Below are 15,656 nucleotides of genomic sequence, written 5' to 3'. Positions count from 1 at the left end.
CCGAGTGGTTAATTTGGTGTTACGGGCTGATTGGACCGCATGCTGAGAGAAAGAACATTGGTCTGGAGGCGACTAAGATTGCTCTGCCAAATCCTATTTAAGTATTTTTTTGTAAAAGTCTCAGAGGTGGCCGCAGCTGATTTGTGACAACAATGATACAACGTGTCGCTGTTCCAGTTCACCTCGTCTCTGGCACATCTCTCCTCTCTCCGGCAGGTTCCCACTGAGACCAGGCTCAAACCTATTTTAGAGTCTGGAGTTCCCCAAAAGTGTCACACTGACTCATACTGTGTACGCCATGGAGCAATCATGCTGAAAATAGCGAGACTAAGCGATGGCAAAATGGCGTTGGGTGCGATAAATAGGATTATGCTTCAATTCTGTTACGTGTTCCTGCAGACTCCCATGGGATTTAAAGGGTTAAAAGGGGGAGGAAAGGGCCCCGGTGCTGTCCGGCCTTGTTCCCCCCCCCAGATGAGAGAGTTGCAGATAACGGAGGGAGAGGCGGTCGGGGGCACAGAGCGAGGCAAGCGTCTGTAAGGGAGTGCCACTTGGCTGGCCACTTCCTTCTAACCTGACTCTCCATGCTGTCATTGAGAAGCTATTTTTATAAGAGGCCACGGGAAGTCTGGGAGAAGCACACACACACACACACACACACACACACGCAGCACAGAGCAGACAGAGCTCAGCAACTACGACCAGCCAGCAACAGCGATGTGGCACAGAGGTATTTACTTGTACAGACTGAGGTAAAGGATGGATACAGGCGATGACATGAAGCTCAAATCCATCATTCCTCCCTATCGCCGTGGCGTAATGGCGGTTACCATGACGCCAGAGGTGTACCATGGTATTTATTGCTATTTGCATGTGTTGAAATCCTCCTCCTGCCACAAACCGTCTCGTTGTCTGTCGGCCAGGGGAATTCCTGGCGGAGTGATTTTTGAGACTACAGGACTGAATCACATTGCCAGGGATTTCCAATGGCTGACATGAAGAAAGCAGCCCAGTGCTAAGAACACACACTCATTTGTATACGTACACACAGTCACACCCATATTTTTGATTTGAATACAGACACACAAATACAACCCATGTGGCTGTAGATGTTCATCACCTCGCTGTGCGGCAGCAGGACTTAACCCACATGTGAGCAGTGAGTGTGTGCCATGTTCACAGTGGTTAAGTTCTGCCACCGCAGGGCTTCGGTCTGCAGGGGGCAGCAAAGGTCAAGGAGACACCAGACGCACGTTATTAGCGCTTATATCATATAGTAAACAGCTTTTAAAGCAACTTGAGTCCCCGAGATACCAAAGTTTTCTGCCACTCACGATGCCAAAATGCCGAATCAGACACTGTGCTTTATCTGTGTGTGTGTGAGAGAGAGAGAGAGAGAGAGAGAGAGAGAGAGAGAGAGAGAGGGGGAGAGAGAGAAGGGGGGGTTGTATGTCTGAGAGTTTCTGATAATAATAGTTGAGTTGGCTAAAATCCTGCAGGTTCACAGTCACAAAATGTCAGCTGTCTCATTAGCGTCAAGTGTGTGTGTGTGTGAGGTGAGCAGTGTGTCATCATATCTCATCATTTGTATCGACGGTTGCCAGGGTCCCTCAGGCGTGTTTGCGAGAGTAGACTTAATGTATGTGGGCATATTTTTCCTTATTGTTTCCACCTGCATAAATCTTTGTTCCTCTATTTGTTTCATTCCTGTGTGTGTCCGTGTCCGTGTGGGTGTGTGTATAATAGTCCCCCCCTCTCCTCCTCCTCCTCCTCCTCCTCCTCCACCTCAGGCCCCTCCATCCCCCGCTGGGCCGGTCTCCTGTGCCTGCTGTGCTGATAATCAGTGTGTGACGTCGGCTGGCTCAGTTCAGCAGGAACAGGGGACTGGTCTGAGTTCCACACAGACAGACACACACACACGCACACAGACACACACACACACAGCGAGAGAATACAAATCCAAACACACTAGCTCACAGTAATTCCTCTGTAATGGCTGTATTAATCTGTCTCAGCCTGGGTGTGTGTACATGTATGTGGGAAGGAGTTGAGGACTTGGATGTTAGCCTGTGCTCCGATTGCATTCTGCTCAAAATCATGTCAGCTGTTTAAATCAGTGTGAGACTAGATGTATAAGACACACACTCATTGATCTTCTGCAAACGTTGGCTGTAATTGTCTTGTATGAATTTCTAGCTTATATAAGTATTATGTCTTTTATTAAATGTGATGTAATGGAAACGATTGACAGAAACACAGCTTGTTCTTTGTGAATGCCGAACCTCATCAAAGGGTTAAAGGTTAAAGCATTATGTTGAAATAAATGTTGAAATGTCTTTTTGTTTCAAAGAATATGATAATAAAGCTCATCTGAAAAGTGTGTGTGTGTGTGTGTGTGTGTGTGTGTGTGTGTGTGTGTGTGTGTGTGTGTGTGTGTGTGTGTGTGTCCTTGTGCTCTGCTCTCATTTGATAATAAAAAATATCACAAAGAGAAAATCTCCCTTCCTCTATTTTGTCCGTATTTGTATGTTAGTTAGTTTTGACTTTGATTTTCATTTCAGCCATTAAAGGATTTAAACATTAGTAGCCAGTAGTTTTATAAGCTGGTCAATCACATTTTAATAACAGTTTGCATTGGTTATTAATGAATGCTTAAACTTACTTACTTACTTAAACTTACTTGTACTAAACATGTTATTATATAAGTTATATCTTATAATATTTGACATTTATCTGTACTTATTTATTCTCCTCTTACTCTCAATCTTATCAGCACTTAAACTGCACTTTAATGTGTCACAGGTGCTGTAACAATAAAGCATGATCGCTTTAGATTATTACTACCAAACTGTTTGATAGTAAGTGTAAAGTCTCACAGTAATATTCTTCTTTTAACAGCTCGTATATTGGCCTCAGTAGGAAGAACAGATCATCATTAACCTGATATTTCTCTGGATCTCTCTCTCAGCTATACAGCGTATCTTAGAAAAGCGATTCCATGCATGTGCCTCCTGTACAAACGTATACATGCACACTATTTACCTCCACCAGCCTCAGATCTAAAGAGTCCTGCATGTGGAACCACATCAGAGTTGGACTTTGAGTTTGGTCAAAATCTGTGTGATGGAACATTTGTCTTGTTTTTGTGAGGAAATGTGAGAGCAGCTTAATCCTTCTGTATGGATTTGCTTTTGCCGATTTTTCCAGATGTGAGCTCTAGCACACATGTCATGATTAGGGTCTGGAGTACCTGGACCCTGAGTGTCCCCCTTTATTCCGCTGTCACTAAGGTAACCAGTGGCAATCTGTAGTTGTTCAATCATGATTATAATAAGTATGATTTTTTTTTTTTAAGAAATTGGTGACAGGACGGTTAGGGCCGGATGTTTCTCCTTGCTGGGTTATCACCATGGCAACGGAGACACATGGCCGTCACTGCCTAGAGCCCTCTGCGTCAGAGGGGAGACGGTTTGTTCAACCGACGACTTCCTGTTTCTGAGAAAGCAAGAGATAGAGGTACTCCCCCAGCCGCACCGTCTCACTCCTTTCTTCCTCCCTCTTCTTTTTATCTTTATTGCCCTCCATACTGCTCTCTTTGTCCACTTCTATTACTGTATGTTTATCTTTCAGTGTCAGTCAGCCCCTCCCGTCCGTTAATCCTCCCTCCCAGTCACCTCACACCCACGCACTCCTGCTCCCTTCACCTGTCGACTGGCGCTTGCTCCTCAGGTTGGCCAATATGGTTCCTGTATTAGTTCCTATGGCAACATAACAGGTAAACAGAGGTGGAGATAAGGCGGCAGGACACACCCCACCGCTCCCGACACACACACACACACACACACACACACACACACACACACGCGCAAACTCAGAAACTGCAATCGATATGCAAATGTGCATAAATCTACCCCCTCCTGTGTATTTCTCTGTCTCTCTCTGCTCTCCCAGCAGACCCGCCGCGCCCCACAGCTGTGGAGCCGCTCAGCTCTCACGCAGGGGGGGGGGGGGGGGGGGGGCTACAACGTGACTACAACCCATCCATACTCTGTGTCCATCTTACTCTTTCAAGCCATCAGTCATTTTTCCATTAAGCACAAAATAAACACGAGTTTCTATAGGCTATGTGATGGAAACTTCACACACTGTTGTATTCTTTGTCATCTATGAACTGATAAACCTTGGGTAAACACACAGGCACGCACACACACACACACAGAGCCAGTACCAATAGAAAATGATAGGACAAAATGGAAAAGCAGTATGTACAGAGACAGGAACTCCTAAATCCAAAAGTGATGGATGTGTACAGTGTGTGTGTGTGTGTGTGTGTGTGTGTGTGTGTGTGACTGAGTGCGTGTGTGAGGCACATCGGCCTGAGGTTTTAGGAAGGGTGACCTTATCCCAGTCCCAACTCTGCGGCTCCATCTCCGACTCAAACTATTCCCACTAAAAAAGGAAAATCTTACACTTCAAATAACCCAAAGAAACCTAAACAACAGGCTTCAGTGAACATACTGCACACACACATATGTGGTTACCATCCACATTTCCATTTCAAAGGTTGCATATGTAACTGTGTTGTGAACATAACATTCACAACACTGGATATGGAGAAACGGGGGAAGAGCAATTAGCCACAGGAAACATCCATTCCCACAACAGGAGACTGATGTATTGCTATGGGAAATGTCTTCATCCTTGTTATTACATTATGTGGTTGATTCTGATGAGAGCAGAGAGGAAAGGAATCAAAAGCTCCTCCTCCTCTGCATGCACTCTGTCTGTGTGGCTGAAAACTCTCTGTATTTGTGCCAGCAGATTCCACATAAACATAACTCCAGATGTCATCAACGACCCCCCAGCGGCCATAAGGGGCGGAGCTTAGCCATTATGGAGGTGTTTGGAAGCTCATACCTGCTCAGCGTGCAGCACCTGGCCATGTTTGCTCTTATTTACGGTTAATGTGTGAACTTTTCAACTTCAAAGTGAACCAGTGGCATCAGATTGCATGAAGGTGCCGGCTTCATCCCAGTTCACAGAGGGACGTTCTTCATCTTTATGAAGTCACTAAAAGCTTCCGTTTTAGGCTTAGAAACAGAACCTAGTTTGAGCCGTAGCAACTAAACGGCAGTATTTTAGGCGGGTAAGCTACAAAAATGTTAAGGTGGATGAAATATTACCAAATTGTAATTATAATGTTATTTTTTGATTCTGACATTAAGCTGAAATCTTTTCAGACAGGGAAATGACAGGAGACAGTGATGTGGGCTCATGTGGGTGACTTGTGGCCTCTGAACTCTTGTATTTGTATCTGTAAATACCCACAACAACAAAAAGTCACTATAGAAACGACATGTACAGTATATTTGTTTTATTGAGCAATGCAGGCCACTGAAGTGACGCCAACAGAAGACTGCAGATACCAGACACATTAAGAAACAAAGATAATGCACAACAACCCATGTATTCCCAGTTCATGCCAACAATAGAATAAAATAAAGGTAGGATCTTGTCTCACACACACACCCGCAACCACACGCACACACACACACACGTACACTCTAGTGTCTCTTTGGCTCATGCTATAGTTTGCCGCCGTGCCATTTAAGTCACCCGAACAGAGAGAACTGCGTTTGCTTTCCCACATAAATAGCTACAGTACTGAACGCTGAATAAGCCATTGCCTCATTTTACAATTCCAGAGCTGAGAAGTTGCATCGTCTTAACATTCTTAAAAGAAAGGTTGAGAGGATGACAAACCAAATAAGGAAACAAAAAGGCTCATTCTTTCTAGCAGAGGATGTGATGAGGCAAACATTTAATCCGTTTTCTTGCCAGCAGTCAACTTGTCGGCATGGAGCGCAAAAGTCTCAGCCACCAACAGAGGGAAGACGATGGAGGCGTCGGCATACACCTGAGAATAACAAACACGATGACAGTTTGAGTTTTGTTTATGCTTTGTTTTATCCACCTATTTCTAAACTCCACTCTGTGATAGTTTGTATCAAACCACCATCTTCAGTGGCTGTGAGGATGCTGCCACCTTGTGGCGTACATAGGGACTCCCACAGCTGGTGATTACCTGAGATGATCCTTTCTCTCCTGCATCATGGGTCCAGAAAAACAGTTGTTGCTTGGTTGATCTATAAAAATGTGTATCTGTATGCTGAGGATGGTATTTATCTTAAATGTCGTGCTTATGCTGCATTCATTGCATGTATCGGTCCTGGTCTAGTCGTGTCTGACACTGATGTGCGACGGTACCTTCACAGGCTTGGCGTCTGTTCTGATCTTTCCCCAGGACACGGCCTCATCAGGTCTGGCCCCAGAGTCAGAGCCGTCAAACTCCTGACCCGTGTTCACAAACACAGCGTAGTCGGCTCCATTCCTCTGCAGGAGACGAGAGGAGAGAAATGGAACACTGCGTCAAAACAGGAAATGGAGCACGGGAGACAAATCGATGCTGCAGGGTTGCTACAGCGTCTAGTCTAGTGCGTATAATGACGCACTAGACTAGACGAAGAAATCTGGTGTAGACCAAGTGAGGGCAAGCAGAGGACAGGGATCGTTGTGTCTTACCATGAGATTAGCGTTGGCAATGTGATGTTTGACCAGGCCTCCTCCAAGGATGATCATTCCTGTGCGTTTGGCAAACACCGCCTGGCTGTTCATCTTACGGATGTCTGAAATAAAGAACGCACGCCGATCATTTAACTCACAAAAGACACAAAGACAGCCGTGGTGATCTGATAGCAGCGAGCTTCGTCCGACCTTCCACGATGTCCAGCACCAGGCCGGGGTTCCTGAAAGAGTGGAAGTAGATCATGTCGCCCAGAGAGCCGTCGGTCAGAGCAGGACTCAGCACAGGAATGTTATTCTGAAACACACACACACACACACACACACACACACACACACACACACACACACACACACACACACACACACACACACACACACACACACACACACACACACACACACACACACACACACACACACACACACACACTTAAGATTTAAGATATTTCATTCTCATGTTCTTGTCTTCTTTTGATGTCTTTATCACAGCTGATGACAGACACACACACACACACACACACACAGCAGAAGTCACCCTGTACCTTGTAAGCCCAGTAGTAGACAGAATCGGGGTTATTGATCTCCTTGCCAAGCCGGTGGATCATCTTGGATGGAGTCCACTGGGTGCCCTGAATACAAATCAAACATTCTAATGTCAGCAATAATAGGTTTGGAACAGCCTAACTGAAAATACATGGAAAGGTTGAACAGTTATTGCCATACGTAATGACATAAGTCCGATACGGGGTGACGTTTGAGGACAGACCCACCTCTGTCTTCTGCTCCAACAACATCTGGTCCAGGATGGGCATCAGCCAGTTCTCAAACTTGCAGTAGTTGTCGTTGGGCACCAGCAGGTTCCCTATCCTTCACCCGGGAGCGGAGGAGTACATGTAAACGTTACATGGGCAGGGCCAATTAGCCAAAGCTCAAAGTTGATCAACAGGAAAGACCGTGGGATTTATGGGGGTGTGTGTGTGAAAGGTGTATCAGCAGGACTCGACCTGTTAATGCCTCTCTGCCGGAGGTCTTTGCCAGACAGGGAGAAGTCTCCCAGGTAGGTGTGAGCCAGACATTTGATCAGATCCTCTTCGATTCCTCCAGCTGTGGTTACGATCACGTCCACCTAACACGGGGGAAATAAAGACTCCTGGTTTTAGATGCTACCAGAGAAGTGAGTGTGTCTACCCTTAGTGCTGGGACATTGACCTATGACGTCACTTAGTGACAGAGCTTGCAGACGTACCATTCTGTGCTCTGCGAGGTAGCGGATGCTCTCCCGGACGCCAGAGCTGATGAGGTTTGAGGTGTAACCCAAGAAGATAGTACAGCCTGAGGTGTTGGAGCAATAGTCTGATTCGGTGCATTCACCCGCCTGCACCGGCTCCAGGCGCTTCTCTATCTACGGGTGTGGAGAGGAAGAGCTCAGAAGGACAGATCCACACTGACCGCACAGTCACACAAACACTGCTCCCTGTTCATTTAAAAAAAAAAAAACCTTGATCGCTATATATCCGAGTTTTCCCTCTCACCATTTGGTTGATCTGCTCGATGGCCAGGCCCAAGCTGCTGGCCTGGAAGCCTGTGGTGAGGAAGGACTTGAGCAGTGCCTTGTGGTCCACACCCTTGTTGAAGTCGTAGCCTTGGATCTTCAGCATGTCCTCTGGGAGGTCGCAACTGGGCTTGAAGACAGCCTCTGAGGCAAGGGAAAGAGCGCCTTCTGCCATTGCTTCTGCCTTTAACAGAAACATTTGGCACTGATTAAGCGGGGGGTTAATGATGAAAAGGCACGATGCAAAGATACTTGATGGAGAGTCAATCCTGATTCTAATTTTTTTAACCAATTCTGGACAAAAGTAAAACAATCAGGCATATGTATCCCCATTAAGTGACGTCAATATCTGACATTTGAAAGCTGCAGCAGGTGTCGTGTCTTTCCTCCACGAACAAAATAAGATTTCGGTACGCATTCCTCTCAGCTACTCCGTTATCGTGTTGTTTGACAGCTATCTGTACAGGCTGCGTCTACAACTACGCCTTTACGACAAGCAAGGGTAGTCAGGTCATTTTACAGCTGCGGGAATGTATATAAACACATAATAAAGGTTAGCGGTGCGGGATTGAAGTAATCAACAAAAACGCATGTGGTCTTGGAAGTTGTCAAAGCTAAAGCTAAGCTAGCATAGAGTAGAGTGAACATAAGAGCCAAACATACCTGGTTTTGATGAGTGGTTGGGGTGAGGGGCGTCTGTGGAGAGTTGTTTCACTGAGCAACTTGGCGGCTGTTTGGCAGGTTTACATTCTCGTAAACTCGATGCGTGTGAATTTAAAGGCTCCCAGGAGCGCTCAATCTACGGCGAGCGTGTTGGGACAAGCGTGTTGTTTCGCTCCTCCTTCTACATGCAGGACTGGATAAACCAGGGGGCGCTGTGGCATCCAAACCCAGGTCTTAGTGTTTAATGACTTCAGGACCATTCAGTAACTTACAATTAGAAATTAATTCTTTCTGCATTTCTGAAGTTTGGCATCTTAATAATATCTTACCAGTTTTTAACATGTGAAAGCTGAATAATAGAGATAGGGATTTTTATAAATAAAGCATTAATCATCAAAGTTTTGATTCAAAGTGCTACACATCCGAACCAGGAAGGAATGCAAGAGTGTGTTAATGACCTGAAACTAGAAACACACACACACTGCATGTGCGTTTCTAGTTTCTGTACAGCCTGACAGGACTCGTCCCCTGGCCTCCAACCCGATGCATACCATATCCCTATATACATATCTCCTGAGGCTAGTTTCAACTACTTGTCACACGTCCCCTTGCAGTCTTTTGTTATGCGTGAATAATGTACCCAAGACATTTAAGACTGGAGACAGTAGTTTTACTGGCAAAACCATGGCCCTTAAAGAGAGGGGGAGCAGCTCTACATGCAGCATTGCTTAATGTCAGCCAATAATCATTTCATCAGTGTGAAGCTGTGAAGTGACGTGTGATGTTTGTGACATTTCCATGACCTTTTATATCACAGTAGCTTTGAAGTATCCCTGACAGTGAATGACAAAGGGGGGCTAAGGGACAAAAAGAAAAAGTCAGAAGCTGCTCAGACCAGTGAATCCTGTTCGACCAGAGCCGACTGATGGGATGAGAACATATGGAATAGCTACTCCAAGCCAAAAAGTTGCTTTCCGTCTGATCTTTTTTGGTGTTGAAGTTAATTTTAACCCCGTGGATGATGTCAGCAAAGGTCTGCAGTAGTAGCAACGTTGTTCAGGCACAAAAAATAGTGGATCAGCTGCGCATGGAGGCTGGTGTGGATAGAATCAAGGTATGTACAGAGGACATGTTTTGCCAGGTTCCAACCCTACCCTGCAGATTCCCACCTCTTCCAGCTTGTATTTGCCATCTAGGGTGTTAGTCAAGGTCTAGGAGGTACACAACTCTTGCTCGTCTGCTTTAGTTTACTGGGCGGGGACAGAGCAGGGAGAGGTTTGAATCATTTCTGTAACATGCCATTGTGGTCTGTCCCAGCAGATCTCCCTGACAGCAGCAGAGCTGGTCCAATACTGTCAAGACCACAAGCGCGGTGACCCCCTGCTCACCGGCATCACCGCCTCTTCCAATCCATTCAAAGAAAAGAAGACATGCGTGCTGCTTTAACAGTGCCGAGTCGCCATAACCAGCGTCAGATAACCAGAACAGGGTGAAATTCTGTCTGAGTGCAACCACAGAAGTCAAACAAAGCCAACAAACAGATTGTAATGAAGATGCATGAAGGTTTTGAAGGTAGCGTTGTGTTTTATTGTCAGTTACTTTTTAAATATGTTCTGTTTGACAGCTACAACAGGCTTAAACACGTCAGCATTGTGTAAATGACTTACCTACATAATCAGTCCCTCCCAACATTTCCCAACAAACGGCATTTCAACAGAACTGCCAAAAAAATTTGCAATGCTGCATGATTTTCCGTTTCACCGCATAATTTGCTAAGAATATCCAAACCGTGTGTGAGGAAGCGGAGGAAATCTAAATGAAATTGATAACATAAAATCCTGATGTGTGGTTTAATTTCACTTCACTTCAATTTGACAATATAAATATTTGTACAAACGTGTTAAATGAGGTGGGGAATAACAGATGTTAACGTTTTGCTTCTCTTTGTTTCTTTATTTTCATATTACATACTGCGTGAAGTGGAGGCTTCCATGGCAACACCAAATCCACTTGACGTTTGTAAATATTGCCTTAACCAATAGATCTAGTTCAATTCCTTTGTCTAAGCTATCTAATGTTACTGTTAGATGATAAGAATGTTGACTGTAACGCCTGTGACACAAGAAAATAAAAGTTGTTCTATGCATATTTGCGTTTGTCATGTAGATCAATCAAAATTCATATTTTTCCGACCATAAAGTGTAAAAGTTATGATTATCGAAACAAAATCTTTGCTGCAGAATTCAGGAACTTACCGCAGCAAAATCACGGATTTCTGATCACAAGTATCGCTAAAACAAACGGTGAAATCCTGGGGGGGACTGATTAATTAAATATCTACAGACTGCTAAAACTAAAAACACACACAATCACACAGGAGGCACGTGACAGTTTGAATATAACTGCATAGAACTGTTCAAGAGTAGACAAATAACATTAATTAGCACTGTTAATTGTGATCAAGTATATATAGCTTTACAATCAGTGTGTCACAGAGACCCTAGTGTGTTTTCCCTCTGCATTAACGCTGTAAAGGACCTGTGACCAACGTGGTAAAGTACCCGTTATTGTATGTCATTCTGTCAGTCTGTAAACATGCAAATATTTTTGTAACGCTTTCACAAATACTATTGCTCACTGTCCCAAACAAAACAAACTCCTTTCAGCATCGCTTCTTCTCTCTAAAGCCTCCGCTGTCTCTGAACCCATAGAAGTATACAATGTTTATATTTTGAACAAACGACGGACAAACTTCTTCACCCAAAAAAAGATGATAAACACGTTTCCTCCTCAGCCCTAAGAAATGATTTTGTTGATAGCAAAAACTCAACAGAGTCAAACAAGGTATATAATAACAAAAACAAACATCTGGGCTTTAGCTTGAATCACTTTTGTAGTGCAACATTTAAGATAAGGAAATGTTGAAAAATGAAAATGAATCATGCATCATACTAATAAATGAAATAACTCCTACCGACTGGAAGCAGTGCAGCAAAATAAATGATTCTTTGGGTAAAGCTCACCTCAAGGGGTCTGATTCTGTCATTTCTGTCTTATTAGGTCAGCAGTTAAACAGTCATTAAACAGGGTCAACCAGATAGTAGAGCTTTGTTTTCACCCATCAACTTCATCTCTGCCTTAATCTCCGTTTTCTTCCAAGACACAGCAAATATCACATGTGCGTATAATGATATGTGCTATAACGAGAACAAGCGGACGTCACATGAGTGTGCGTGACAACAAGGACAGCCACAACCGGGAAGCAAATTCAAGTTTCAAGGCTCAACTGCGTTCAACACGCCACAGTCAAGACATACTGCAAGACCGCGTCCCTCCGTGTCAGTACGGCTCGACGGGACTCGTCTCCTGGCCGCCGACCCGATGCGTAGCTTGTATGTCCAGCTCTCGGTCATTTCCTGGGCCGCCACACTTTCACACACATACCTGCATCTCCTGAGGCTACAGCCAGAACGCCAGCCTGCACACTGAGCTGAAACACCAATCAGAGGGGCAGAGACAAACGTCAGTTTTCTAGTAATTGCCAATTACCACAAGAGAGACAAGGAGGAAATGATCTTTGGCATTTTCTTACTCTCATCATCATCCATGCCTTTACTTTCCAAACACACAACAGTTCTTCATTTTACTGGCTGTGGTAAAAGCTACTAACCCCATTGACTCCAGTTTTGTGATGCAGTGTGCACAATGTCCTGGGAGGCGCACAAGGGATGTGAACCTGCAACACAAACAACACAACAGCATCTAAGTGTGTGAGAGGTATTACTGCTGGAGAACAGGCGGCGACAAGAGAAACATTCCCAGGCAGGAGTGTGTTGGTGTAACGTCAAAGCTGCCTGGCCTCCTCACCTTCACAGTGCCGTCAGTTGAACAGGTGTAGAGGCTTCCTGCTGACCTGTGGACGCCAGTGACCAGGGCTGTGTGTCCCACATCAAACTGGGAGATGGGCTTTAAGACGCCCTGCTGCATGGAGAAGGTGTACAGCATGCCTCTGTTGTCTCCTGCCCATATTTCATTGTCGATGTCACTCATGGACATCACGTAAGACTTCAGCTAGAAAGAAGAGGAAAGGGAGGAAGAGCGTTGGAATCGGGCTGAGTACAAGGCATACTTCTTCAGACGTTATGCCTGTGTGTGTGTGTGTGTGTGTGTGTGTGTGTGTGTGTGTGTGTGTGTGTGTGTGTGTGTGTGTGTGTGTTTACCCCAATTTTCTTCAAGGCTTTGCCGGCCCTGCGGTCATAGACGACCACAGTGCAGTCTCTACTCCCAGAGATGATGTACTTGTCATCTGCTACCAGGCTCATTACAGCGTTAGCGTGCAGACGGAGGCTCTTCACCAGCGGCTCCGCAGCTTGGGACAAAAATGTTCACATATTCAATGTCAATGTAAGAAAGTGCAAGTGATGTCTCAGTATCATTCTTTGTGAGCTACCTGCCAAACCTGATATACAGTGAGTACCATAGTCTAAAGGTTATGTCACGTCTCTCTACTCTATTATAAATCAAAAAGTTCATTTTGCACAGAAAATATGAAGGAAAGGGACAGTGGAAAAACAAACCCCCTCACCTCTGGTGTCATACATGCAGACCATCTTGTCAAATGTACCAGCCAGCAACAGGTCTGTCTGATAGGACAGGCAGAGGACTTGGGCCTTGGTTCGGATCAGGCCCGTCTCTGCCCCACATGCATCCAGGTCCCATAGCTTCACTGTGCTGTCAAAGCTCCCCGAGGCCAGTTGAGGGCCCCGAGAGGCCAGGCACCACACCCACCCCCGATGGCTATACTGGTGGCCCCCCAGTGTGTGCAGCAGTGTGCCCTCAGAGGCCGCCTGCAGGTCCCACACTTTCACATTCCAGTCTCTGGAAGCTGTGGCACAAACCGTCCCCTCGCCCCCCAACAGGAGAACTGAGTTGACGTTGGCAAAGTGGTCTGTCTTTAGGTTAACGCACTCTAGTGCTGGGGGTGGGCTGGGACTTCTGGGGGGTTGATGATTTGCCTCCCCCTCTAATCCATTTCCCTGATGCCTCTGGCCTACCAAGTCATCTTGGTGAATAACATGAGCAAGAGCTCCATTTCTGCCTTGATCTGCATCAAGTTCCACCCCCTGGCCCCTTTCCCCTTCCATCAGCGCTGCAGCATCCTCATTCAGCCTCACATCAAAGTCTTCCCTCACTCTTTCCAATGGGATCTCTCCTATGTTTGGTTGCATTTCACCACCACCAGCTTCCAAAGGCACCTCTATGCCTTCATTGTGAGCATAGGCGACCTCCTGCACTGCCACGACAGCCCCCTCTACAAAATCCTCTCCACCATCTTCTGGTTGCTCCGGACCTGCTTCTCCATCCTCCCCAGCCCCTTCCAGTTGTCTCTCTCTCCCTCCGTCCCCCTCTTGGCCCGTGGCTTTATTGGCCAGAAGGTGTGCTTGGTCTGTCCAGCAGGTGATTAGCTGCTCCATCTCCAGGCAAGCCTTAGCCCAGTCAAAGTCCTCCCTTGGCCCCAGTGGGAAGTTAGCTTGGGACCCTGTTAACCTGCGTGCCCGGAGCTGCCAAGAGGTGCTGTCTTTGCTCACGTTACCAAGTGTGTGGCACACCTGAAAATAAGAGTCAAAACATCTTCCATTCCTATTGTTCTGCTTTAGTGGGCTTGTGCAGCGTTTAAAAGTCAAACTGTGAAACTGGGTGAGGCTTATGAAGAACTGTGATAGCCCATTATTTGCAAAATACAATCGAACAGAGAAACTTTACATCAATACTATTGGAATTACACTGATTTGGTGAAGAATTGAGGAAATGAAAGTAAAATATTAACAAACCTGAGGCAGTACAGTGATGACACACTGAGCAGGGAGGTGTGAGGCAATCTGAGTGATCATCTCCCACGGTAACGACAACAAACTGCTGGCCTCATTAGAAGGGGAAGGGCTAATGTCTGCTGATGATGAGCAGCCACCAGGCAGAAGACTGAGGGGAATATAAAGAAATCATCTGAATTGTGTGAAGCATAACTAAGTGTTACTGTGTGGGTCCAGTGGACGGAATCTTACCCTGGCAGGTCAGGTTTAAGGGGTTCACTGGTTGAGGGTCCGACAGGGCCAGCAGATGATCCATCCTGGTCTCTCTGGGTTCCTGCCGTGGGTTCGATCCCAAACTGCGACATGTTCTCTCTTCGCTGGACAACAAAAACACAAACTTAAGTCGTGTGAAGACTTGATTATTAAGCTCAATTCTCAGAAGCCTGCCGTTCAAAAATTCTGAAATTCGTGCTTTCTAAAAATGATAAACCATAGCGGGATTACGTACCGAAGTTTTGTTTAGTTGCTTTGTGTGAATAACGTCAGTATTTTGAGGTGCATCGTTTGTTTCAAAAGCCGGTTCTATTCCAACTAAATTATTAACTAAATGTAGCTAAGTATATGCTTTTCTCGGTAACAACATCACCGGTTAGACTTAATGACACAAACGTCTGGAAAGTAACAAATTTCAACTGACATTTCGCTGGGGGTAGGATGCGAAACATTCAAAACAAAGCTTCCGGTATAGAAATATACCGTCATCAACCTGCGACGGTGGCTACGTTGTAAACAAGCGTAATGAAGAAGTTTTTGCGATAGCCGAATATATATGAAAAAACTCAAAATAAATGTTTCTAATAATCTAAATGTTTTACGCAGGAACATTCAATATTTATACTTGTTCTTTTTACAAATGTTTTTAAATGATTTTTTTAACCGACTCTTTGCATCTCTGTTGCATAGGGGGCTTGGCATTAAATTTACATACATTTTTTTCGCATTACCAAATTATAGCAGCGGGAGACATGAATAGAATGTCAGTTGTT

General features: G+C 45.3%; 3 protein-coding genes across 3 annotated transcripts; 1 reads left to right on the top strand and 2 right to left on the bottom strand.

The window, feature by feature from the left end:
* Positions 1-5,366: 5,366 nt before the first annotated feature.
* On the bottom strand, positions 5,367-8,971 carry dhps (deoxyhypusine synthase). The gene is made up of 10 exons (XM_076138755.1): positions 8,801-8,971; positions 8,118-8,321; positions 7,832-7,987; positions 7,590-7,711; positions 7,356-7,452; positions 7,128-7,214; positions 6,775-6,880; positions 6,583-6,686; positions 6,268-6,393; positions 5,367-5,917 (listed from the first exon to the last, which is right to left on the bottom strand). The coding sequence occupies exons 2-10, from the start codon at positions 8,310-8,312 to the stop codon at positions 5,822-5,824; spliced, it is 1,089 nt and encodes a 362-aa protein (XP_075994870.1). The 5' UTR covers positions 8,313-8,321; positions 8,801-8,971; the 3' UTR covers positions 5,367-5,821.
* A 674-nt stretch (positions 8,972-9,645) lies between these two features.
* On the top strand, positions 9,646-10,246 carry LOC142989291 (guanine nucleotide-binding protein G(I)/G(S)/G(O) subunit gamma-7-like). Its single transcript, XM_076138765.1, has 2 exons — positions 9,646-9,914; positions 10,121-10,246. Exons 1-2 carry the CDS (start codon positions 9,819-9,821, stop codon positions 10,244-10,246), a joined length of 222 nt encoding a protein of 73 aa, XP_075994880.1. The 5' UTR covers positions 9,646-9,818.
* A 130-nt stretch (positions 10,247-10,376) lies between these two features.
* On the bottom strand, positions 10,377-15,347 carry fbxw9 (F-box and WD repeat domain containing 9). Its single transcript, XM_076138745.1, has 8 exons — positions 15,119-15,347; positions 14,863-14,987; positions 14,632-14,779; positions 13,386-14,409; positions 13,021-13,169; positions 12,668-12,871; positions 12,471-12,536; positions 10,377-12,290 (listed from the first exon to the last, which is right to left on the bottom strand). The coding sequence occupies exons 2-8, from the start codon at positions 14,973-14,975 to the stop codon at positions 12,210-12,212; spliced, it is 1,785 nt and encodes a 594-aa protein (XP_075994860.1). The 5' UTR covers positions 14,976-14,987; positions 15,119-15,347; the 3' UTR covers positions 10,377-12,209.
* Between the last annotated feature and the right edge of the window lie 309 nt (positions 15,348-15,656).

The sequence above is a fragment of the Genypterus blacodes genome, unplaced genomic scaffold (assembly GCF_046128005.1).
Source record: "Genypterus blacodes isolate CSIRO-AG114 ecotype Tasmania unplaced genomic scaffold, CSIRO-AGI_Gbla_v1 ptg000401l_1, whole genome shotgun sequence".
NCBI classification, from domain to species: Eukaryota; Metazoa; Chordata; class Actinopteri; order Ophidiiformes; family Ophidiidae; genus Genypterus; species Genypterus blacodes.
This window is presented reverse-complemented; position numbering and strand designations above follow the sequence as displayed.

What these genes read in the sequence shown, in the direction of transcription:
- dhps (XM_076138755.1), bottom strand. Translation starts at nt 8,312, where the DNA reads ATGGCAGAAGGCGCTCTTTCCCTTGCCTCAGAGGCTGTCTTCAAGCCC. An exon ending in GGTGCTGGACATCGTGGAAG is followed by an intron (nt 6,687 to 6,774) that starts GTCGGACGAAGC and finishes TCTTTATTTCAG; the next exon opens with ACATCCGTAAGATGAACAGC. An exon ending in CAGACGCCAAGCCTGTGAAG is followed by an intron (nt 5,918 to 6,267) that starts GTACCGTCGCAC and finishes TGTTATTCTCAG; the next exon opens with GTGTATGCCGACGCCTCCAT.
- LOC142989291 (XM_076138765.1), top strand. Translation starts at nt 9,819, where the DNA reads ATGATGTCAGCAAAGGTCTGCAGTAGTAGCAACGTTGTTCAGGCACAA. An exon ending in CTGGTGTGGATAGAATCAAG is followed by an intron (nt 9,915 to 10,120) that starts GTATGTACAGAG and finishes CTGTCCCAGCAG; the next exon opens with ATCTCCCTGACAGCAGCAGA.
- fbxw9 (XM_076138745.1), bottom strand. Translation starts at nt 14,975, where the DNA reads ATGTCGCAGTTTGGGATCGAACCCACGGCAGGAACCCAGAGAGACCAG. An exon ending in CTGCATGTATGACACCAGAG is followed by an intron (nt 13,170 to 13,385) that starts GTGAGGGGGTTT and finishes TTTTGTCCCAAG; the next exon opens with CTGCGGAGCCGCTGGTGAAG. An exon ending in ACAAAACTGGAGTCAATGGG is followed by an intron (nt 12,291 to 12,470) that starts GTTAGTAGCTTT and finishes TTGGTGTTTCAG; the next exon opens with CTCAGTGTGCAGGCTGGCGT.